The sequence below is a fragment of the Quercus robur genome, chromosome 10 (genome assembly GCF_932294415.1).
Source record: "Quercus robur chromosome 10, dhQueRobu3.1, whole genome shotgun sequence".
Classification (NCBI taxonomy): domain Eukaryota; kingdom Viridiplantae; phylum Streptophyta; class Magnoliopsida; order Fagales; family Fagaceae; genus Quercus; species Quercus robur.
In genome coordinates this window covers 14,771,195-14,798,066 of record NC_065543.1, presented here as the reverse complement: position 1 = coordinate 14,798,066, position 26,872 = coordinate 14,771,195, and the positions used below count along the sequence as shown (strand labels likewise).

The window sequence follows — 26,872 nt, the reverse complement described above, 5'->3', positions numbered from 1 at the left end:
CTTCGGTGCTATTTGCTGTGGCGTTCTCCTCTTTTAAAGCCTCTCTCTCTCAAGCCCAATCAAGCTTCTGCTTGCACCTACACCACTGTGGCTGGCAGTTCTTCTCACTCGCATCACCACCACTCGTGGTTGCTGAGTTCCCTCTCTCTTTCCCTCTAATGTCTTTTCTATTTTTTTTTTCTTTTTTTAAACATGGCAAAAAGTTTGATTTTGCTTGGGTTTGAAAAATGGATATGGAAGGATGTATTGTGATTGAATGGAAAATTGCATGCTTGTGGTTGTGTGTATGGGTCTCTTGGCTTTGGCATTAAGGAAATTTTTACATCAGATTTATTAATTTTATTTTTCTTTCCTTGATTTCTTTACCAAAGATTCATTCCTTTCTTTCATTTTTGTTTTATAACAGTAAAGATTATCACTTAGTATCTTTCATTAAAATACTACAATGCTTCTTAGCTTAATAATATTTCTTAATTTGAATTAGTTTTCTCTCATTCCCTTTAGTTTGTTGCTATTGTGGTTTGGGTTTCACAATGGTTCATTGTTTTATATTAATATTGATTTTGGAAATGCACATAAGATGTTTGTAAAAATTTCTATTCAAAACTTTTGACGTGAGATTAATTTATTTTATATGCATACTATGCAGTCTTGGGTACTTTTCGATTCCTTACTTCGATGTTTAGCTGCCCGAATTTCTGCCGCACAGACTTACTAGCGACGAGGTGAGATACCAAGGGCCCAGAAGAGTTAGACAAGGTTTGCTTGAACCCATACGTGATAGTTCGGCTAACACTATTTTTCAAGGTTGGGCCGTGCATATTCCAGTGGAAACCCCCGTTTTAGATGACCATAGTTCGATGCAAAAGTTATTTGGTCATCCAACTTCCTTATACGAAGTTGTATTTTTTATGACAAACGTACTAGTTATGACAGCTTTTAGTCGTCAAAATATTACATTAACAATGGTCTTTGTTCATCGCAAATAAACTTATTTTTTTATAATGAGATTACTCTGTATTTGTTTTTTTCATTTTTCAATAGATCTTGTTTTTGAAACTTTCAAACAAAAAATACAAGCAAACATGTCTTTGGGTGGTAGGCCCATAAAAAATAAAAAATAAAAAATGAAATTTAAAAAAAAAAAAAAAAAAAAGGCATTTTCATATGGTATTCAAACCCAAACTGTTCATTGAATCGTAAAAGAGAAATTCAAGGTTTTTGGAATTGAACTGAAGTTCAACCAAGGTTGAACTGTGTTGATGTAATAATTATTTTAATAATTAATAATATAAAAATAAATAAATTAAATGTACAAAATTTAGCAATATTGATTAAAATAATATAATGTTTAAAAAGATTTAATATATAAATAATAAAAAGTAAAGACTAAGTAGAATTTCTCTTATTAATTTTTAACAAATTTGTACAAGATAGATAATATCTCAAAGGCTTTAATAAACTAATTTATTTAAAAGTTGTTCATGATAAATAGAAAAGAACATTCCACAATATTCCACATGGTTCTTTCCTTTTTGTTGAATAGTCAACATGGTTTTTTAAGTTTTAGAATAAAATAACCCCACTAACACTAGTACATTTTACCTCTGTCTCTCACTGACCCTCTCGCCCTCTCTCTTATTCGCTTCCTCTCAGCTCTCACTTCTCAATCATCTCTCTCTTTTTCTACCTCTGCCTCATTTCACGATCAAAACCCAGGCCAGCCTCAATCTCTCTTACTTCACTTATTCACCCTCCAAATAAGCGGATCTGGAAAAGCCTCTAATCTATTTCAAGCTATCTTGTCAATCTCTCCCCAAACAAATAGATCTGGCAAAAAAGAGGTAACTTCAGCTTTTGAGCCTTGACAACCATTGCATTTTTAGAAAAATAAAAAATAAAAAAATATTAGGGAAAGAAACTAGCAAACCCATACACGGTTCCGACAACCAGACGGTTTGGCCGCGGTTTGAACAGTTTCCTGCAAAAATAAAATTTCCAGTTTTGTGGGTTTAAAAAATCAGGTTAGTGATCGGTTTTCGGTTTTGACCGTACGATTTGATCCGGACTTCAAAACCATGCATTTTCAAGGAACCAAACATAACGTCTTGACTTTTTTTATTTTTTAGAATCTTGTCTGGGCAATCTTATTCATCAAATGACAAATCAAAAATTACAAATGGACTAACGTCTGGTGGAACATGCTCCATCCAGACTAATAAAGGAAAAGAAACAATTGCTCACTTGGCCAAAGCATGAACTGCATTATTGCGCTGCTGCCTAGTATGAGAGAAAGAAAAGGTTCTAAGCGAACCTACCATAGACACTGTGTCATTTACAATTTCACCAATGGATGAATGGTGCCAATCTGAAGCCTGCAACGCCCTGTAAACCACCTCAGAGTCGCCTTCTAGTATTGAGGAAGATAATCCCAACTCCACAACAAATTTTGTTGCTTTTCGTGCAGCTAAAGCCTCCAACACTTCCATTGAACCCGGGTATAATATTTTTTTAGCTAAAGCAGTGATCACCTCCCCCCTTGCATCTCTTACAATAACTCCAATCCCCACTTCCCCTGACTTGGTGAAAACAGCCCCATCATAGTTCGTCTTATAAATGCCTTCCACTGGAGGTTGCCATTTAGTGTTTTCCTTAGGTTGCTTCATTCTAAATGTCAGACATTTAGCTTGATAGTTTGAGAGGTAAATTTTTGCAGCTTTGAAAATTTTTTCACTTGGCAAACCCTTCTCGTTTAATCTCAATCTAATCCCGTGACTCCATATGAACCATGCCACCACTCCGAACAACTACAACCTTTGCACCTGCTGTCCAAGCATATTTATCAAGTCTTGCATGTCACGAATATCGGGATGCTCTGTTCGGACCCAGCTGAAACAAGGTCCCACACGTGACTAAGCTTCTCGCACTTTTATAACGTGTGGAGTATGGATTCTTACTCCGTTAGGCAAGCGTTGCAACGTGCATCGTCTATGATTTTTCGTTTCTTCAGATTCTCCTTTGTTGGCAAAGCATTTGAACAAGCACACCATAGAAAATTTTTTATTTTATTAGGCACCTGAAGCTTCCAAACCTTTTTCCAAAAAGACTTCTGTTGCATTGGGTTTGAACTTGAGGCATTACTAGCATCTGCTTCCTCACATAATTTTTGATAACCAGCCTTGACTGAATAATTCTCGTCTAGACTATCAGGCCAAATAAATCTATCGCATTGATCCATCCAACACATGGGAATGGCTTTGATCCGGTTTGCCTCAAAAAGTAAGAAATTTTGGTCAACCATGTTCTTATCCCACGAATGTATAGACGAGTTAATGAGAGCAGCAACCTGGGCACCATCCAACTCTGGCCTTCGTGGCAAGACAATTGTTGCTGATCCCTTCCCTGGCAACCAGTTATCCTTATATATGTCTGTGAGAGCGCTTTTTTTGTAGCACTCAGGCCCAAGGATCCTGGGCCGAGTGGTTGTAGTTTGGTGGACTGGGTTTTGATTCACCGTAACTAAAGGGTTGTTTAAGAATCAAGTGGTACACAGGGCATGCTTCCTACAATACATATAAATTAACAAATAAGGATATTTGTATCGAACAACAATCAAAACAGCAAAGTAATGCAAAAGCAAACAATAAAAAAAAAGCACAAAGTAATGGTTAGGGATCCTCAAATCAATAGGGAATATTTCATTGAATTTTCTTTGTTATGATTACAGTGTGCTCACTAAGACGTGATACAAGGTTCAAGCAAGCTCAAAAATTACAGTCTTAGATGGTTATTCAAACCTCTAAGATTTGCAAAGTTTGATTCTTTTTGAATCCGAGTATGTGCTATAGTAGCTTTTTCTAGGATACCGAGAAGTAATTTTACTAATTTCTCTGAGTTTTCTTCTCAACAAAACTTTCTCAAATGATTCTCTTGTCCAATCTTCCCCTCCTCTTTGCAATGCTTCCCCTTTTTTTATAGTGCTATTCTGGAGTCCCAGGGGAACTATTGATTCCCCTGTTTTGCCCCCTGGGTACCAGAGCTTGTGTTGTGCCCATCGCCCAGAAGGTTCAGTTTCCCTGTTCTTCATTCTTTCTTTCCTTTTAGTGTTGTTCCTTTGAAAGTCCATGGCTGACTACCTATTTCAAAGTACGCTGAGGTCATGTTCTTCATGGTCTAGCTTTTGGCCGTCATTTTTCTTTATCTTTTTTCTCAAATGGGCGAAATCCCACTCTGCATGTTTGAAAGTCTTTCGCTGCTACTCCCCTTTTTATACTTCTTCATTCTGGTTTCCCGAGGTGCCACCCACTTGCGCCATGAGAAGTTGCTCCAAGTGTTTTTCTTCTTTTCTTGCTGGGTCATTTGATACTTGAGAAAGACGTGCCCATCCTTTGTTTTCTTGTGTTCTCTTTTTTTTTTTTTTTTTTTTTTTTGGCCTTTTCTTTTGAGCTGTCTTAATCCTTTCTTGACTGTATTACATGTCTCGGGGATCTTGAGCCTTTTGGCAGTTTCTGAGAATCCCAGCTCAGCTTTCTTCTTCAATCTTCTGATCTGGATTTCTTTTCTTTTTCTTTCTTCTTTTCTCATAAACTTCCAGGCTTGCCTTTTTTTCTTCTTTATGTTTTTTGGGCTTCAAGCCTTTTGGGCTTACCATTTCTTCTCTTTTCCGTGGTCCCTTGCACTTATTTCTTTGGGCTTAGGTGCTGTGACTTTTTTAGACCTCAACAATGTCTATGCTCCTGCCATTACCTATTTTCCATCTCATGCCCAAAGATATCACCTTCCTCGATTTGAGGATGCTTTGCCAAGCATAAGATCCCGTTGAGCTTTTGGCCTGACGCTTCTTCATACAAAGACTAAATATCCTGTACAGCTAATAAATTTGACATAGTAGCCAGAATAATAAACTATCATCTGCAAAAAATAAATGTGAGATTCTTGGTCCTCTTTTGCACAAAGAAAAACCCCTTATACTATCATTAGAAGTTGCCTACCTAAGGATTCTATTTAAGCTTTCTGAACACAACAAAAAGAGATAGGGAGACAGTGGGTCTCCTTGCCTTATTCCCCTTGATGGCCTAATACCCCCCCTAGGCTCTCCATTTACCAAAATTGAATAAGACACCATACTGATACACTCATAAACAAGAGATAGCCATTTTTCACAAAACCCCAATTTCTCCATAATCTTCACCAAATAACTACACTCCACCCAATCATACGCCTTACTCATGTCTAGCTTCATTGCCATAAAACCCAATTTCTTGAATTTCTAATTCTTCATATGATGTAAGATCTCAAAGGCAATCAAAATGTTGTCAGAGATTGCCTTACTAGATTGAAAAACACTTTGAGTTTCTGAAATAATACTGGGTAAAATATTCTTAAGTCTATTTGCAATAACTTTTGAAATAAGCTTATAAAAAATATTACACAGTACAATTGGACGATATTCAGAAACTCTTACCGGGCTTTTAACCTTTGGAATGAGAGTGATGTGGGTTTGATTATAAACAACATAATAAAACCACTAGCATTAGATGTTGTATCAAGATCCTGGTTTAATTTAGCAAAAAAAAAAAAGATTCTGGTTTTAAAAACCAGTATGGTCAAAAAATTGGTTTCTTTAAAAAGACACTAATTTTTTATTTTTTAATCACACTAGAGTTGAACTCGATTTAACTAATGATATTATAATTAATATTATTAAAATATTTAAAATTTTAAAATAATTTTAATATGAATTTTCATATCTTGTATTAAAAAAAATCTACTTAACTTCACAAATTTTTATAAATAATGATTTGTAAACCACTTGATCGAGCTCCACTAATACTTACTTAAAAAAATAAATTGAATTACCTTCTTTTTTTTGTTTTTTAATTTTTACTATCTCACCAGTACGACACGTTTCTTTCTGCAGAGTAGAGTTTTTGACCATTACTTTTACTTATACTTTTAGCATTCTCATAGCCTCACACACGTTCCAATACCGGTAAAAGTAAGTTCTACACGGCTCTTTGAGTTGGAAACAAAGACATTGAAAAAGAAAAAAAGCAACACTCTCATTAATACTATATGTACCCTCACTTTTTATAGCCTCACACACGGTCCAATACCTGTAAAAGGAAGTTCTACACGACTCTCGGTGGTGGAGGACAAAGACATTGAAAAAGAAAAAAAGCAACACCCTCATTAATACTCTATCTACCCTCACTTTTTTCAAACTCTCATTTCTCCTTCCCTATCATTTTTTTTCTTTTTTTTAACGGTGGCTCTTTAAGGCTCTCAATCTCTCAGTCTCAGAGTCTTATGTTTCTCAAGTCTGCTGCAAATTTCAAAATAAAAAATTTCAATAAGTTGAAGCTGCTCAAGTAATCCACGATACAGCTAAAAAATAATCAAGTATCACATTTTAATTTTTAATTCTTTACCTCATTCTATCTTTCCCTCTCTCTCTTCATGAAGTTTTTGCATTCCTACATTCTTGGATTATTATTCTTATAGTTTTTATGGTGTATTTGAGAAAAAAAAAAAACAATTTTTTTGTCTTTTTGCTAAAAACTCATCAGTTTCAGCGTATTCTACCAAACAAATTCAGCCATGCCAGTTTTCCGGTTTCTACGTTTAACCGGACGATTCCCGGTTAATCCGGTTATTATTATTTTTCAATTTTACTCATAAGTGGTGATCGATTTCCAGTTGAACCGGCCGGTGCAATTTGATTTTTAAAAACATAATCAAAATGCTATTTTAATGCACAAAAACCTATTTTTACTATTTTAATGATATTTGATAATACACCCTACGCCTGATATTCTTCTATTTTCATATGCTATTAATTTATATATTCAATTTTTTCTTTCTTCTCCTCTCTATTTTTCTCTTCCTCTTCGTCTCTCAGCAACTATTGACAAAGTCCAGCAACCAAACCCACGAAATCAACCTGGCAACCACAAAATCAACCTAGTACAACCCAAAAAATCAACCACAAAATCAAAACAAACCAAAATCAAACCAATTCTGCAAAAATCAACCCAAAACCTCTGAACCCACCACCTGGCCACTGACCAACAAACCCACCACTGAACCCACCGCCAAACACACCATTGAAAACCCACGAACGACTGCCATTGTACTTGACTACAAGGGGAGAGAGAGGGAGAGTCAATAGAGAGGAGAGAGAATTAATAAAAAACTGACTTTTTATTTATTTATTTTAGCATTTGGCACATTTATTACAGGGGTGAGGAGTATTACAAGGAATAAGTTGTCATCATATTTTGCTATTTCATATGATTCAACGTAGCCACCATGTCTCTCGGTCACCCGAAGTTAAAGAAGCATATTTAAAATGCAACACTTCGACCCTAACCCCAGGCTCAGCAATGGTTGTACATGGAAGTAGAGAACCACGACAAAGGGGACAAGTTAAACGCCTGTATCCAAGCCATCTATCTAAGCAAACTCTATGAAAAAGATGATCACATCTCAGCTGTCTAATCTCTTCTCCCTCCCCAATCTTGCACAGACACACTGCACATTCTACTTCTTCACTAGTCCCCGGCTTGCGCTTGCAGAGGTTTATGCTTAACTCTTCACTGATTTCAGGCATGTCATGCTCATAATGCTGCTTGGAGAATGAATGAAATAGAAAGAAACTTAGTACCACCTGTTTGAAGAGGGTAGCAATCAAGATTACATAATGAATCCAAACCAGGGAAGCAAGAAGTAGCTTGTGAAATTGCTTATGAAAAGTCCTCATGCTGGAAAGTACAAGTGAAAAGAGTGGGAGAGTCTTGGAAATTGGCCGAGTGTTCATTTATGACTATGAGGGTTGTCGATGAGGTATATATTTATAGGCCTGGCCCCGGAGAAAAGTAGTAAGTAGTTTTCTATATCTATTTCCCTTAATTTATTATGCTTTTGATTCTTTAGTTTGGAAAAGTATTAAAAATTTAAAACTATTACAAATTTATGATGAATAATACTAGGGACACATAAAAGTACACAATTTTATATCATAATTTATCATGTGATGAGTTGTATATGAATAGTGAAGATGTGTCCTCACGTGTAGAGATGGAGCCAGAACTTTGAGTTAGGAGAGGCAGTTGGCTGTTTGTGGTGGTTTCAACTTCTGACTTTACTATTACTTAATGGTTGATTTTTTTTTTTTTTTTTTTTTTTTTTTTTTTTGTGGGTAAGAACAAAATTATTTTTGTTTAGAATTTTTTTTAAAGGGTATGGTTGTTTATTTTAGATAAAATTGGTTGATTGGACTTAATTTTTTTTAGTATCACTATTGGTAATTTTTGTTGTTGAACTAATTTTTTTTATTTAATTTTAGATCTATAAATTTTTTTCATGGTCACTAAAATGAAGAAAATACTAGAGTTACTAATTTTTTTATAAATCGCTGAGGTAATAAGTGGTTATTAGTAGGTAAAAAATGATGTAAGCAGTGGGCTCATATGCGAACCAATAAGAATTTGCTCCTAAAACAATTTATAAAAAAGTTTGTGAGCCTATATTACTCTTAAAAGAATCAATAATATTATTTATGGGAAGTAAAATATAATTTTATAAAATAAAATTATTAAAATTAGTACACATATATAATAATTTTAAAAAAAATTAGGGGGGCGTTGCCCCTAGTTCATTAGTGACTCCGTCCCTGCTCACATGAGTTCATTTAGAAAAGTAGTAAGTAATTTTCTATATCTATTATTTTTCTTTTGACTGCTTTAGTTTGGATAAATATGAAAAATTTAAGGGTGTGTTTAATTCAGCTTTTTATAACTTGACTTTTTAAAGAAGTGGCATTTTAAAAAAAAGTAGAACATTTAGGGTGTGTTTGGATAGAACTTATTTTGCTGAAACTGAAAACTGAAAACACTGTATCAAAATAATTTTTAAATGTGTGAATAGTGCTGTGGGACCCATTTTTAATGAAAAAATTGATAAAAAATGAAATTTGTGGGTCCGTGAACAGTGCAAATATGCACTGTTCACTGCAGAAAGTCAGCTTTTGCGGTTACTGTTCAATGAACAGTAACCGCAATACCCAAAACGCGTGAAAACCAAAAAAAAAAAAAAAAAAAAGAACAAAAACGCAGCAGGGAAAAACGTGGACGTGAATAAGTCGAATGCAAACACACACTTAGTAAAAGTGGTTAAAAAGTGCATTTAAAAAAAAGCAAGTATTTGGTTAAAACTTATCAAATTGAGGTTTGAGGTGTAAATTCTCAAAAGGGACAAAATATATATATATATATATATATATATAAAAAGATAATTTCCTTCGTACTTATTTGTTTCACTTGTTAATAATAATAATAATAATAATTTTTAAAATAATCATAATAATACATCACAAATACTAAAGGTGTGTTGGTTGAAGGTCAAATAAAGAGGATTAAAAAAAAAATGGAAAGAAAGTGGTTGGGAGAAGTGTTTAGTTGAGCTCATCAAAATACAATCTCTCTGGAGAAAATAAAAGAAAAAATTATGCAAACGGTCAAAAATGCCCGCGTCAAAGCCACTGTGTCCGTGCTACTGCCCATTGTTTCCTATTCTTTTTTCTTTTTTTTTTTTTTTTAAATTTTTTTCTAACCCATTGTAGACGTGACTACGTGCTGCTACCCTTTGTTTCCTACTTTTTTTTATTTAAAAAATTTCCAACTGGACATTGGTGAGCCTTTATTTCTAACTGCGCTGCTTTTTTTTTTTTTTTAATCTCCAATTCGTTTTTTTTTTCTTCTAACTTGGGTATGATGTTTTTTTTTTGGTTATTTGGCTCTTTTTTATTTATTGGGTATGATTGGTTGTTTTGGTTAGTACTGAGGTTTTTTTTTTCCTAATTTTTGTTTTAATAAACTTGGTTTTTTTTTTTAACTAAATAATTTTTTTTAATAAGGGCATATGAGACAATTTATAAGAATTTATATAAATTAAATTTTCTATTTTCTTATTTTTCTTCTCAATCAAATAAAAAAGTTTTCAATCCTTCCACTTTTTCACATTCCCAACCAAACACAAATAAAGGAAAATAAAATCTTTTTTATCCTCCCACTTTTCCATCCTCTCAACCAAATAGACCCTAAAACTTTTTGGCATTTGAGACATCTATTGTAGCTTGTTTTTCTGTCTTCTTTGTGTGCTAAATGCTAAATTTGGGACATTTATTTTAATTTGTTGTATTGTAAAATAAAAGTTGGGATGTTGGATATATTGTAAAATAGTATAGTATAATAGATAAAGTAACTTTTGAGATGGTAAACTAGAATAGTCTAAAGATACTAGATGTAAATGCTCTAACCTAACCCAAAACCTTTTTTTTTTTTTTAATTTTTTTAATTCTTTATTTTATTTTTTTCCCCATACACTTTATTTTCTCAGCCATAATAAGTATAAAAGTTTAACACCTTCTACAATTTTTTTTTTCTTTTTTCCTAAATTTCTCCTCCAAACACGTATGTATCTTCCTATTACTCCCCTCCTTTGCTTTTCACCTTCTTCTCCTTTATCTTCCATCTTCATTTTTGTCTTTTCTTTCTTTATGTTTTCTCATTTGTTTCGTCTAACCCAAACTAGTAAAGCTTCTCTCTGGTTCTCACTCACTCTCAGTTCCTCATCAACAACTCGTCACCACTAGTATCAGTGGGTCTCACAAGCTCACTTGAATTTGCTTTGTGAAGAAAAATATACTGGACAAAAATGCAGAAGAAAAATGTAATGGCAAGGTGAGTCCAGCAACACGGTGATTTTCTGAGAATGGGTTGTCTTTTGTGGTTAGGCAAAAGGGTAAATTTGGGTTTTTGAAAAAATTGTAAGGATATTATAGGATGTGAGCGTTTGCGTCCACGTTTTGATGAGTTCACGTTTTCTCCTCTTTTTTTTTTTTTTTTTTTTTTTTTTTGGCCCGCAATTGTTGACTTTGGAGGGACAAATTTTACTGTTATGAACAGTAAATATACTGTTCATGTACTATGCTAACACTGTTTATATACTAAAAAATATTAAAAATGGGTTCCACGGTACTATTTACACATTTAAAAATTATTTTGCTACAGTGTTTTCAGTTTTCAGTTTTCAGTTTCCAACAGTATTTGAATCATGTTTTCGTACTAGTGCAAAAACGTTGGTTTCCACGTTTTGGGGCTGAAAACGCAGCATCTAAAATTTTTACCAAACGCAAAATATTGGATTCCGCGCTTTCCAGACGCACGTTTGCATTTTAGCTGGTTTTTTTTTTTTTTTTTTTGAGCTGAAATATTTTACTTTTTTAGTAAACAGTGCATGGTGGGCATTATTTATAGACCCATAAATTTCACTTTTCAGCAACTTTTCATTAAAAATGGGTTTCACGGTACTATTTACACATTTAAAAATTATTTTGCTACAGTGTTTTTTAGTTTTTAGTTTTCAACTGTATCCAAATGGACCATTGGTTTTCGAATTGTGCGTTTGGCCCCAAAAAAGCCGAACCAAATGCGAAAACTATTACAAATTTAGGATCTGTTTGAGATTCGTTTATTTTGCTAAAACTGAAAAGTTTTTGCTGAAAGTAATATAGATAAAGGTAAAAGTTAACTGAAATAGTACAGTGAGATCCACGAATAGTACCAAAAAAGTACAGTGGGGCCTATAAATAGTAGCAAAGATAAGCTGAATGGTAAAATAAGCTGGTTTTTTTAATTTTGACCAAACACACTTAATGCCATTGATGGAGCTGTTATTGGACTAGGCGAGGCAATGGCCCTTCCTAAATTTTTTTAAAAAAATATTACTATATTAATAGGTATTAACTTTAGCAATTTTGTTCAATAAAATTAAACTTTGCCACCTTAATAATGCCATCAATTCTTTTGAAAGTAATGTTATAGTCACAAACATTTTTACAATGTTTATACAAACTATTGAGGTAGCAAATTCTTATTAGTTCGTACACTTGCATCACTTTTTACTTATCAATATTTACTCACCACATTAGCAATTTGTAAAAATTTTGTAGTTTTAGCATTTTTTACATTTTAAATGACATAAAAAATTAATAGATTAAATCTAAAACAAAATATACAAGCCCAAAAAAATTAGCCCAATAACAAAAATCACCAATAATAAAACTAAAAAAGTTAAACTCAATCAATCTATTTTACCCAAAACAAGCAACTTGGTCATTTAAAAAATTTTAAACAAAAATCCTTAGTAGTAAAATAGTAGACTCAAAGACCGAATCCACCGCACACAGCTAGCAGCAGAGTCGCCTCCCCTAACTTCACGTCCTGACTCCGTCCCTGCTTAATGCTAGGGACACATAAAAGCATATAACTTTGTGCCACAACTTGCTATGTAGTGAGTTATGAATGGTGGAAGTGTGATGGTGGGTTATATGGGGACATGCTTCTACCACTCACAACTTGGCATGTAACAAGTTGTGCACAAAATTGTGTATTTTTATGTGTCTATAATATCACTCATTTATTACATTGCAAAAATTAATGGATAAGAAATATGATTAGTAAACATTGGTAACATAATAAATGAATATTATGCCAATTCCCATCATTGCAATAAAAGTTGCAATCTATAGTGTCGGTTTTGTGATAATTATTCTTTATTATATGGCAAGACTCTAATTAGTTTCTTTGATGTAAATAGAATTGGAATTTCATATTTTTTACTCGATAACAAGAGACTTTATTTGTTAAATTAATACTAGATCAATAATTAAAATTATTAATAGAGAGAAAGGGATTATTAAAATTTTCTAATATACATCTAGATGACACTCAGCATGAAGAAGCAATATGTCGTGTAGCAAAGGAGGGTCTGAACTAGGGATCCATACCTGACCCTCCATTTGATGGGTTGACCTGCCAAGAGGCCCCAAACCCGTTTAGTTCCTCAAGGGTTTTTTTTTTTTTTAATAGCTAATTCTATTATTATTATTATTAGAGTAAATTCTACAAACATATCTTGAGATTTGGGCTAATACTAACCAGATTCAAGACTTTTCAAAACTAGCCAATTTGGTCTCTAAAGCCAACTTAGTCCCTAAATAATTAGCTATTTTCTATCAATTGTTTTATGGTTTAAATTGGTTTTAGGGACCAAATTGGTTAGTTTTGAAAAGTCTTGGACCAGATTGGCATTAGGTAGAAAAACGAGTTGTACATACGGGCAGCATTTTTTTTTTTTTTTTGGGAATTTATGAATCAGGGAGTAGTTGTTTTAAAAATACAATTAAATGATTTAATTCATCATAGTATTTAGAAACTCAATTTTATAATTTTTTCTCCCTAATTATGTACTTGTATTGTCTCTTCCATCCAATAGCTAATTTTATATGAAGACTAAAATGTATTCAATATTATTATTTTTTTTTTGAGAATAATATTAATTCTTATTATACCAATGTCAATGTGTCCATTCCATTATGATCCATCACATTTCACTATTAGCGCACTTAATTTTTTTTTTTTGGTTTCGTTTCTATTATTGGTCTAAAGCAACATCATTTTTGGGGTGGATTAATTAAATGTAGATTTTAATAGATGTTGTTGGGAATGACACATTGTAGTGGGCCTTTGTTGTTAAATCGGGCTGGGCTGCCTCCTGCGATACTGGGCCCAAATATTCTGAATAAGGGAGTTGAAACCGATCTAACTGCAACTCAATTTGGTCTGGCTTATATGCAAACTATGCCTCGTCTGTCAGAAGCACACTTACGGCGGGCAGAACTGTTTCAGATGGGTCATAGCAGACAGATATGATAATAATAAAATAAAAGAAAGTACTTTGACTTCTTTATTAAAGTAAATAGATAACCCCTACTTAAGAAAAGATAATCACAGTTTAACAACAATTATTTTTATAAGGAAAGTAAGGGAAACAAGTGGGTAGTATATGAGTTAATTAAAAAAGGAAATAAATCTGATTAAATCTGATCCGCAGGACCAAAACCAAAGAGGGAAGAAAGCCTCTTCTCAAAGTGAATAATCTCACAGGGAGATCTTGCCATGGAAATTAATCACTTTGAGGGAAGCGGACTTGAATGGTTGATGCACAAGAGAACTCTTTGTTTCCGTCAAAGAGCAAAACTTTGAGAGGGAGAGAGGGAATCAACCTATTGGTGCATGCCTGCCGCTTTAACTCTCTATATTTTTCTTTCTTTCTCTTCTAATATTCCCCTTTCTTATCTTTTTTTTCTTTCTACTTTTTTTTTCTTAATACTTGTTTTTTATTTCTTAGTTTTCAAATTCTTAATATTGTGGTGCTTGTGTCGTCCTCCTCCTGTACATGGCAAGGGCCTCTTTATAGTGCCTGCCGTGACCGAATTTTACTATTTTAGCCCTTAATCACTTTTGTCTGATCTAGGTGTATTTTCCGACCACTACTGATCCGTTTGTGTGCCATTCCCCATCGCTAGACAAAAGAAAATTATTTTGTTTGTTTGTCTGTCTACCGTGGCACGTTTTCCTACTATGGTGTGGGTGCCTTCTCTCTCCCTCTCCCTATCCCTCATGGCATGCACCTAATGATTCCAACTCAGTTTTGTTTCTTTTGGGTGATATGTCATTCTAGTAGGACACTTCCCCCAAAAGAGTCCAAATAGGAATCTCAAAATAGGTTTTTCCCCTCTCCCTACCGCCAAACCATGCCCTCTTACCTGTGACCCATGACCTCACTGTTTCCTATTTTGGCTGGGTATAGGCTGGTGAGGTCTAGGCCTTGCGCCTGCCTCTCTTCCATGTATGTCCAAAATCTGCCTGCTACTCACGCGTTTGCCATGGTTGGCCTGCACAATCTGCCGTCCGTTTTTGACTATTTTCTGGTTCCCCTTTCCTTTATGGCTTGCCCCTTTTAAGGCCTGGGCCTTGTTTGACGGTGGGCTTTACTTTTCTTCAGTCCACCCTTTTTCCTGCTACCATCTCTTGCCATGCCATTTTATCATTCCTGTTGCGAAATTGTTTGCTTCAATCTTGCTGAGCCTCTTTGGGCCTGCCGTTTATTCTTCTCCCAATGGCCCAATACGACCATTGGTTCTTTTATTACATCACTCACAGGCTCCTGTGTCCCATTTGTTTTCTCCTAGGCATCCTTGGCCCATTTGCTTTCCTTGGGCTTCCTCGGTCTTTTTCTTAACTTTGCATTCCCATGAGCTTTAACTAAGTTCTTTGGGCTTCCCCGACCCAATTACATTATCCCTCATCCTTAGGGTTCATGGGCTTGTCATCAACCCCTTATTTTCTTTGCTTTCATTACTTTGAGCTTGTCGTGACCCATTCTCACTTTTCCACATCATATATTGTCCATGGTTTGTTTTTTCTCTCTTTCCAAGCTCCTTTAAGCCCATTTACCCCCCCGAGGCCCATTTGTTTATCTCATAGGCCTGTGATCCTTTATTCCTGCCACTTGAGCTTAATGGGTTTTCTATCTATTTGCCAACTCTTTTCTGTTCATGTTACTGGGCTTCTCCTTTCCACTTGGGCTTCCAAAATGGCCATCAACACACATTAACAGTGTTGTGACCCTCATTGGAATAAATTGTAATTAAATTTCTGTAGTCAAAAGACAAATTTATTAATGACCCCAAACTTAGAGGGTTTAAATAGTACAACCTAAAATAAACTTAATGAGTTTTAGCTAAAACTACGCGTCCTTCTCATAAAATGGAAAGTGATTAGGAAAATTTAATATCTGTCTAGTACATTTAATTATATATATATATATATATATATATATATATATATATATATATATATATATATATATATTAATTTTATCCTTAAAATCATCATTTTTTTCTTTTTTTCTTTTTTTCTTTTTTCTTTTTTATTATAAAAACTAATTTTTTCCTCACATTAGATAAATTTTAACCACGTAAGAAAAAAAAATGTCTAATATGTTTTTATTCTTTTTAGTTTTTCTTTTTAAATTTTTGCCTATAATTATAGACTAAATAAAAAATTTAAAACTTCAAAGGCCTAAATTAAAATGATCCCAAATAAATGATATATTTTCACTTTAGTTGTGAAAATAAATAATTCATAATATATATATATATATATATATATATATATATATATATATATATATAAAACTGAAACCTATGCTGGCACCACAATTTTCCACGTCAACACAATATTTAAAAAAAAAAAAAAAAAAAAAACATTATAACACTTCAAAACCCTAGCAACCTTACCCCTCTCTCAAGTTAAAAAAATATAAAGCCACAGTTTCTGCTTCCATGTCAGCACAATATTTAAAAAATAAAAAATAAAAATAAAAACATTATAACACCTCAAAACCCTAGCAACCTTACCCCTCTCTTAAGTTAAGAAATATAAAACCACAGTTTCTGCAAACTCTCTCTCTCCAAACGTAAAAATTCAACCCCTTTAATTTCTCTTTATATTTTTGAGGCTTATATAGAGTAATAGTGAGTTATGCTGATTTTGTTTTTTTTTTTGTGTGTGTATAGATGGTCATAATACTCCAGTATTCCAAGAGAAGTTTGTGTTTTCGTTAATTGAAGGCCTTAGAGAGATAAGTGTTGCAATTTGGAACAGTAATACAAAAAACGATTTCATTGGCAGCGGAAAGTAATTATTTTGTCTCATATTTTTGTTTTTTGAATTGATTTTGTGTGCTTTTTAGACCCTTTTGGATCAATTTTGTTAATTGGGTGTTTTTTTTTTTTTTTGATAGAGTCCAATTGGGGAAGGTTCTTTCAAAGGGTTACGACGACCGCACTTGGTGTCTGTATACTAATAGTGGGGGGTAAGTGCTATAAATTACTAACCCTTTTAAGTGTATAATCTGTTTCTAAAATTATCTATAATATTTTGTCCTCCAAAAATTTTATCTCTTTAATTTTAGTATATTGTATTTCTTAAGCTATAGACAGATTTTCTTTGTTTCTTATTTTCAATAATAAATCATTTTATTGCAATACCGGTAATATGTTCATATCTCTATAGAATAGAGAATAGTAGAAGCTAATTTTATTACAACTACTTAAATTGAGTTGATTTAATTCCGTACAATTGCAAAGTATAGCATGAAAGATAATGGAATTAATTGTTGTAATTTTTATTTTCTTTCCATGTTTTAAATTTCTATGTTTTTATTGTTGATGAGAAATTAAGAGTCAGTTGCACAATATGTGTAAATTCTTCAGAAGGCTACTTTAAATAGTAAGTCAATGTGTCTCTTACATTTGGGTATTATTAGAATTATTTTCAAATAATTGTACCAAAAAAGTGAATGTGTATAAATTTTATTTAACTATCCCGTGCATCGCACAGGTTAGTGACTAGTATTTTATAATATGTGATACGAGCTTTTTGTGTAGAATTGGTTAGCTTTATAGATTTTATCATTTATACGTCAACTCTGGCAATTTACAAATTAAGGATTATTGTAACTAATTTTAACTATTAGTTATTACTTATTAGTATATAATCTACAGAAAGCAACAAATAATACCACTCAAAAAAAATTAATAATAATAATACCAAATAATTACTGTTGGATATGCTCATTTGTAATTAGAAATTGCAACATATTACCTATTTGTTTTCAGGCAACGTCATGGGACCCCAATGTTGATTTTTCTGAAGACGACGTGATGGGATCCCAATGTCGTTAAAAGATATCATATGTATACCCTCTAAAGTCTACAATTGGAGGTGTCAGTGTTAGGCACGACTTGCGAGTAAGATACTAACAAGACATGAGTTCTTAAGCGTAAGGTTTGGCCTTGTTATTAATTGGATTAATTTGAAAGCAATAGGATAAAAAATGTGTTATAAGCTAGTCAATTAACGTGAACCATAATTGACATAATTGACACACTAATTTATTTATGTTAATCCAAAATGACTCATTTAATAGCAATTTGTTTAACCTGAATAACAAATAAATATTAATTTATTTTAGGTTTGTCAAATATCTTTTATATCTAACTTATATTTTAAACCTTAAAAAAAAAAGTGAGTAATTACAAAAACATATAAGTAATTTAATTGTAAGTTGAAACTTTATAAACACTAAAGAACTTATTTCTAGATAAATAATACTACATTATGGACTTAATATTTATTAAGTCCTTTGATGTTATTTTGAATTTTGAATGATATATTTTAAGTATTTGATGTTATTATTAACTTTCAAATTGGATGCTAATCCAGATTCACACCACTAGTCTACATGATTTATACTCTCACAGTTATGGCTTCTAAAAGAAGAGTCTATCAGTATAATGTTTAGGTGAAATAGTATGCTAATATTGATTGGGCAAGTTAAGAGGGGAAAAAAAAAAAGATTTAGCTCAGAATTAGCGGACATGTTTGTGTTACAAGTCCTCTCCTGGCCCATTACTTTTGAGTGAATTCTTTCATTTTCTTCTTCTTTTGATATTTTCCTCTCTTCTTTGGGTCTAAGGTCTAGAATCAACCCTTATGCAGTCATGTAGAAGAAATAGTTCAATCATAGAAACGTGTTTGACGGCCTTCAATTACTTATCCCTGCTAAAAGAAGCAAAGCATATAAAGGAATATGTGAAGAAAGAGTCTCCCTTGTGAAAAAGTTTTCGCTTCGCGTGCCTTATAAAGTTGTTAGGAACTTTGTTACTCATTCTCATTCAACAACATTCACGGATGAAGATTCGTTGAACCTTCCTTCTTGGATAAGGTTTGGTCTAATGTTAAGTTGTATTAGACCCATCAAGATGATGACACGCGTTATTCTCCTAATGAGTCAAGTCTTTCCTACTTATTCAACAATTCAACTCAACTTTCACAAGTTATTGGTCTTTGTAATCCATTAAGGAAAATTTTTGTTGTGTCTTTTGCATTACTCTATTAAGAATTCAACACAATAACACAATTATTAAAAAGATAAAAAAAAAATTGTCTTCACTCATCACCAAGGTTTTCAGACCCGGACCGTTCATTGAACCGTAAAAGGGAGAAGTTCAAGGTTTTTGAGGTCGAACCGAGGTCGAATTGGGATCAAACTGTGATGACGTCATAATTAATTTAATAATTAATTAAAGCCTAAATATAAATATTAAATTTATAAAACTAGCAAAATTGACAATATATCTATATATGTGAGTGAAATTTAATGATTTTTAAGCATATATTTAATAATTAAATAAGAAAGTTAATAAAATAAAATAATAACCATGAAAACATTAAAATTTATGATTAATTTTTGAAGTAAAGTTGAATATCTTTGAAGGATTTTAATTATAATTTTTTTTATTTCTTGTAAGAGATGGATAATTTAATTAAGTAGAATAAAATTGTGTTAAGTTTTTTTTTTTTTTTTTTTTTTTTTTTTTTTTTTTTTTTTTTAATTGCTAAGGGGTTGGACTGCACAGTTCTCACCGGTTCATGCGATCCAACCCCGGTTTTAGCGGTTCATAGAATTAAAAAAAAATTCGGTTTTTTATGCTTAAAAAACTGGTTTTCATCCCAGTTTTCGGTTTTCACGGTCCGACCTCCCGGTCCAGTCCGGTTCTGAAAACTATGCTCATCACTGTTCCACGCCCTACTTCCACTATCTTGTACTTTATTGTCTTTTAGTGTTTACACTTTAAACTCTCCCTCTAAAAAAATAATAATAATAATTATGAAATTTAAGATTAACAAATTACTAATTTTTGTTGTTGGGATTGCTATTTGTTTTTTATCATATTCAAGATTAAACTAGTAAAATCAGCTTACAAAACAGTAGTGATATCTGGTGGTACATCTTCCATTCACTTGTAACCACTTGATTCTTGATTAGTGATTATTAGGAGTGGTGACTTAAAAATCACCTAGTAAGGTTTTTGTCTTGTGAGAGGTTTTCCCCAATAGTTAACAAATAATCGTGTTAAATTTATTTTCTGCTGCATTTTAGTTTAGTTTGGTGATATGTTTGTGCTTGCATGTTATTTGAATGTAACTTGAATAATTAATCAATTTGGGCAATTGAATTAACCAATTATGTTAGTTATTTGATTCATAAAAAAAAAAAAAAAAAAAGAGTTCTATAAAATCTATTAATTAAACCCCAAATTAAAACCAATAAATAAGGAAAAAAATCAAAGAAAAAAAATCGGGAAAGAAGACCCCAATGTAGGAGGTTGTAAATTACACCCAAAATATTAACATGTATTAAAAAAAAGATTAATCCTCTCTCTCCAAAAAAAAAAAAAAAAATGAACAAAATATAAAAATCCGCAAAAAGAAGAAGAAGCTCAAACCGTGCCAATTTAAATAATAATAATATATATAAAGTTAACAAAAGAAAAAGAATGACAATGACAATGAAGGGGGGAAAATGAAAAAGTTACTGTATATGCAGTAGATCATTTAAAATTGTAAGTTCAAATAGCATTATCTCTTTAAGAAACGTTAAGGGTACGTTTGATATACTGAATATGGATTACAATAGGAATGGTAATCTTTATTACTAGGAATAAAATGTGTTGTAATGGAATAACTAAATCTATTCATTAGTTTGGTTGTGAGTTGTAACATTAGAATAAAACTTATGATCTATTTTAGGAAATATCTCATTTATATAATTATATTTCCTAGAAAATAATATATTTTAAATTTTAGAAAGATGAGTTATTTTTTAATGATTTTTTATTTCCATAATTGTTAGGTGAATATGGAAAGTTTATCTATTTGGTAATATATTAATGTTAGAAATTATTATATCTACTAAATAATAACTATTACAACTCTTTTAGAGAGGAATAATTATTTATCATTTTAAAGAATATCTATTCATAAAGAATGACTATTCTCTGTAATAAAAACATAATCAAACTATTGAATAACTAAACTATAGAAATAACTATTATATTACAGTGCCTATTACAGTTTACCAAACGTGCCCTAAATTACAAAATTTTCACAATAAATTTTAAATGGTAATTAATAAAAAAAATAATTTTAATAATTAGTTTAAATTAGATATGGAAAATTTATTTATTTGGAAATATATTAATGTTAGAAATTATTACATCCACTAAGGAATAACTATTACAACTCTTTTAGAGAGGAATAATTATTTCTCATTTTAAAGAATAGCTATTCATAATGAATGACTATTCCCTGTAATAAAAACATAACCAAATTATTGAATAACTAAACTATAGAAATAACTATTATATTACAGGGTCTATTATAGTCTACCAAACGTGCCATAAGTTACAAAATTTTCACAATAAATTTAAAATGGTAATTAATAAAAGAAATAATTTTAATAATTAGTTTAAATTAAAATCCGTAACTATTTATCTCATAGAATTTATTAAAAAAATATTTTGTGAAAAAATTGTTTACCTACCACTTTAGTCAAAAGAAAAAGTTGAAGTGCCCTTCTTCATAATTGCCTTCTTCCCTGAGTCCAAACAGTACGTACCATTATTTTCTTTTTGGCTGAATCAGTACCATTTTTTTCTAAAGATTCTCTAGAAAAAGTTGAAGTGCCCTTCTTCATAATTGCCTTCTTCCCTGAGTCCAAACAGTACGTACCATTATTTTCTTTTTGGCTGAATCAGTACCATTTTTTTCTAAAGATTCTCTGTCATCTTTTTGATATTTTTAACATCTACCCACAGCCACAAGATGGTAAGAATAGTACCTTATAATGTGGTGGCTATTATAATAACAAGATATTGTGGTACGATCCCTTCAAAAAAAAAAAAAAAAAAAGATATTGTGGTACGATCATGCTAATCAGCAACAATAATAAGAATAATATAGAGGTGCCAAAATGTTGTCCATGATGTGATTTGAACTGAATCTAATAATTGTAAATAGTTTATTTAATGTCATTTTTTTTTTTTGAAACTTATTTAATGTCATTTTAAAATATGTTTTCAAGCTTTTTTAATATTCTAATTGGACAAACTCGAGTTATAATTTTCTATCTAATTTTTTTTAACACCATATACTAAACTTTTGTAAGAAAAATGACTAATTTTTTATGTAATTAATTAAATTTTATATACTTAATTAATTTATTCTTGCCTCATATATATTACAAACCCAATGAATACAAAACATGATCCCTTTACAAATCTATACTAATAATTAATAACTAAATTATAATTAAAATTATATTATTTGAGTTAATTAGATAGATCAAAATCAAGTTAAATTTGGTGTAACTTTAAGTAATGTAATTATATCACCTAATAAGTTTATATAAATTATTTTATTTATGAACTTATTACAAAAATTAAATTTTATCAGCACTATTGTTAAAAATTATTTATGATTTTTGCTATAAAATTGATTATTTATATTATAAAGTTACATAATCATATATATTCCCAAATCTCTATAAGTATATCCTTATGCATGTATAAATATAAACATATAATATATATACTCATGTCTCTACTTTAGGAAGGATAAATTTATACTGCTTAGTAAAAAAGGTTGGTAATCCTAGACACAAATTATTATCACAATTGAACAGTTTAAGTTGTATAAGAAGTCAATAATATTCTGAATATAAAAAATTTTTTACTTTTCAGATTATGAGAATAAATAACGAGATTTTTACACCTTTAAAAGCATAACATATGAAAATTGAAATTCTATAAATAAAAAAAAAAAAATTTAAGTACTCCATTTTTAAACCATTACTACTACATTCAACTAATATTTTAGATAACTTAGCATCTCGTTAGTCACGTGAATAGGAAAATAGATGTAGGGACCAAATTTTTCTGTTTTTTGATGTTTTAGGGACCAACATCGATGATTTAAAATTAATGGATAAAAATTGAATAAACCCCAAATTGGAAATTAGATTTCAACTATTCTTCATGATCATGCACCACCTTAAGGTCCTTACCAAAGATGAATTAAATTAATATTTAATTTTCATATTTTTTTTGTCAAATATTACAATATTTGATTCTCTAAATGGAAAATGGTCTCTAGTTTGGTTAGTATTAATTATTCAAGTTATGTGCTGAATTAATCTATTTTTTTGCAAGTTGAGGTCAATAGGCATTTATATTGTTAAGTTAAGTTGCAATAATGATTTTGATAAGATTCAACACAAAGAGTTAGAAGGTAATGAAAAATTAAAATAAAATGATTGATCGATGGAAAAGTGATAATTATGTTCAAATATGTAATATGATAGCTCTTAATTATACTAAAGCCTATATTAGTTTTCAAATAGATATATTGCATATAGAATTTACAAAAATTAACAAAAGACTATATTATTTCTCAAATGGATATATGGCATACAAAATTAACTAAATTAGTCATATTATTGATAAAGAGATATTAGAAACTAAAATTTTAATTAGTAATTTTGTATCTCAAAAATTAAGAAGAATGGATTTTAAATATATAAAAAATACTATAATATTGAAATTTAAATAATTAATATTTAAATATAAAAAAAATACTTTTAAAGTTACTATCTTAGGCCTCATATTATGTCAAATCACCAGAAACCAATATGTGAGCAGCATTAAAATCAATCGATGCTAACTTGATCGATCGGGATTGGGTTTAGATTTGATTTGATTGGGTACTCCACAAATAAGGTATGGCTTAAAAATTTATTGGACTAAAATAGATTCCTATTCCTGTGAGCAACTGCTGCCACCACTCCATTGACACCATTTTGTAACCCTCTCTATCACCCTTATTACTGTTGTTTGCATTATAGCACCATCTTCTTGTTATAATATTCACCACATATTAACCTATGTACGTACTATTCTTATCATCATGTGTTTGGGGCTAACGATCGATGAAGATATGAAAAGGATGACAGAGAGAATCTTTAGAAAATTGTATGGGTTGGAAATGAAAGCAATTAAGGTTTACGGAGATGTACCGCACGTTTAAATAGTCGGGCATGTTTTAAATGATGTAATTATACACAGTCACTTTCTACGTATAAACCATGGGTGATTTTGTTGTCCTGTCGAATTAGTCTCTACATGAGCACTTGTTCTAATGAAATACCTATCTATACAATATGCAGCCATAAAGGGTTTCAAAATCTTTGTTGCTATTTTGGTCCAAAATTCTATACCATATGATGATAATAATATAGGGTTAAGTTGTCTCTCTACTTTACTTTGAATCACCTTTTGGAAGAAATTTATTGACCTTTTATAGGGTTCTAAGCATTCTAAGCTGAACTGAGTACTAGAATTTTAATATTTGTTCATTTAATTTTATTTTAAACATGGTCCGAGTTTGAATTTATTATAAAGTCAGATTCCGTATTTAAGTTTGATTCATTTTGCTATCGATCAAATTCAAACTTGTTCACGAGTTTACTAATTCTCTTATTCTTTCCCCATATGTGGTAAATACGACAACTGAAATTTTTAAATCCCTCCAAAAATCTATTGTAATAATTAATAACAAAAGTATAGTTAAAATTATATCTTTGAGTTAATTAGATAGAGTGATTTTTTAATGAACTTATAAATATTAGATTCACTAACCTTATATTATTATTATTAAAAATAGTTTGTACTTTTAGTTTGTGGACATAAATATTACAATAAAAATAAATTCAAAATGTAAAATCCAAAATCAATGGGTGTGCACTTTTAGTTTGAGAGTAATCAAAGAATAGAAATGGTTTAAGTATGAAATTAAACCAAATTTAGGACTCCTGATAAACTGAATTTTTGGATGTCAAATTGAAGGTTTTTAGACTAAATTGAGTTATACATGGCAGCTTTGAGCATTTAATTGGAGAGTTGATTCAAGGTTTTCGATTAATTATATTTTTTAGGTTTATAAATAAAAGGGTTATTCCTTTAAATTTGGGTGCCTTTTTGTACATCCAAACTCAGAATTTCAAAATACGCTGCAATTTCTGCAATATGGATAATATGCATAAAGACCAATCAAGGAATTAAGAAGATGTGTCCGACTCTAGATTGGAAGAATTCAAACAACAGACAGTAACGGAAAACACTCAAAAGTCCACGCAACTTGAGTTTTGGGAATTTGTATTCCCATGAGACCGAGTCCAAATTATCAAAGCTTCTGAAACTCATCAAACAATGGCATCGGGTCCAATGCCTTATGTTGTAAAATTCTTTTGTCACTCTTGCTAACATGTAGCCTGAGGCCATTTAGGTGAGTCAAATCACGAGCACCACAATGGTAACAAACATATGCATTCTTAGGACTAATTAGTTTCCTAGCTCGATTTAGGTGTAGACTAAGACTCTTGTAAGAGAACATAAAAAATTGGTCCAACGTGACCAAGCACACCACAATTGTGATAAGCAGAGACAAATTTTGATTTTTCCCAATGCCTAGGAAGGGCTCTAGACATGGGTTTAGCGATATGAGTCTCATATGCAATTTTTAACCCTGTCTATCCTAGTCTATGAAGCACGGGTGCGTTTCTGGATTTGAGTGTAGGTGCGGGACTCGGCAATTTTTGAAAAAGTAGGATGCAGGTGCGGCGATTAAAAAATTATTAAAAACATTTTTATTTATATTTTCTATATATTGCTAAGTATAAATTATAAAATTATGTTTTGAAAATACAATTTTATGATTTTACAATTATAATTGAAATTATGTTTTTAAAATACAACTTCACAAAATATATGCAAGACTGTGTATAACTAATTATATACAACAATAATTAATCTATATTAAAATCTCAATTGTTTGATAGGGCACAACTTCACACTTGTGTTTCATTGTACACTAAACTAAATAAAGCCATAGTGCTTCTACAGTTCTTACACGCACACCTCATCAATGAATGCTGAGTAGGACCCACTCTTAGGGATGGCAATTTTTCCCCGTTCCGCTTAACCCGCCCCTCCTCGCTTCGCCCCGCGCGGGTTTTCCCCGCCCCGCAAAGGCGGTGGGGCGGGGATGGGGCAAGATTTTAGCCCCGCACAATGGGGCGGGGCAGGGTGGGTCCTAGACCCATCCCCGCCCCGCCCCTCCTTGTCCTCGCCCCGCCCCGCATTACTGAAGGTTATAATTATAAATTTTTCATACCCTAAAACCCTACTATTTAAACAAACATATTAATATTAGCATATTTTATTCTATCCAATGTGATTCTCTGTCTTTATTTTGTTATGTATTATACTATGAGATTTTTATTTATTTATTTTTTTAATGATTTTCTTGTTAAACACTTAGATATATTATTCAATTTTTTCTAAAAATTGATTTGATTTGATGGGATAAATTTGGTTGTAATTTCAAGTATATTTTTATTAATGAAATAGGTTTCATTAAAAAAAATTGTACTAGTTGTAGGGCAAATTAACAAAAAGTAGAGTTTTACGGGGTGGGGCGGGGTTTCGTGGGGCCCCAAAGGGCGGGGATGGGGTGAGAAAGTATTCCCCGTCATGCGGGGCCGGGCGGGGATGGGGCAAGACAAAACCATGCGGGGCGGGGACAAAGACCCCATCCTTCGGCCCCGCCCCGCCCCATTGCCATCCCTACCCACTCTCCTCAAAAAGTCCTTCCCATAACTCATAACAAAACGCACACCCACTCCTCATCTGACATCACTCTCCTCTCCCCTCCTCTTTCCAAAACAAAAATGAAAAATCTTCCACTCTTTTTTGTTTCTCTTTGAAAGAAATGTTTTCAACGCCTTCTTTAAAGTTCCATCCTTATCCTTCACTAAACATACCCATGGAAAACTACTCCTTCAGGACCTTCACTTCATACCTTGACTCCGGCAAATCCTCAGCGGCATGAATCAAGGCTGATTTCGGCCTGTTTCGGCCGTTTCGGTTTCTGACCGATACGGCCCGATTCTAGCCGAATTGGCGCGAATCGAAGCCGAGTCGGTGCGAATTTGAGGAGGA

The 26,872-nt window shown here is 31.9% G+C and overlaps 1 protein-coding gene across 1 annotated transcript in view; it reads right to left on the bottom strand.

Annotated features, from left to right (window-relative positions):
- LOC126703049 (E3 ubiquitin-protein ligase RHA2B-like) overlaps positions 1 to 7,861 on the bottom strand; it is a 29,070-nt gene extending 21,209 nt beyond the window's left edge. Inside the window, exon 1 of the mRNA XM_050401955.1 lies at positions 7,670 to 7,861. Within this exon, the coding sequence (XP_050257912.1) occupies positions 7,670 to 7,819 (150 nt within the window). The 5' untranslated portion in view covers positions 7,820 to 7,861. The remainder of the gene's footprint in view (positions 1 to 7,669) is intronic.
- Between the last annotated feature and the right edge of the window lie 19,011 nt (positions 7,862 to 26,872).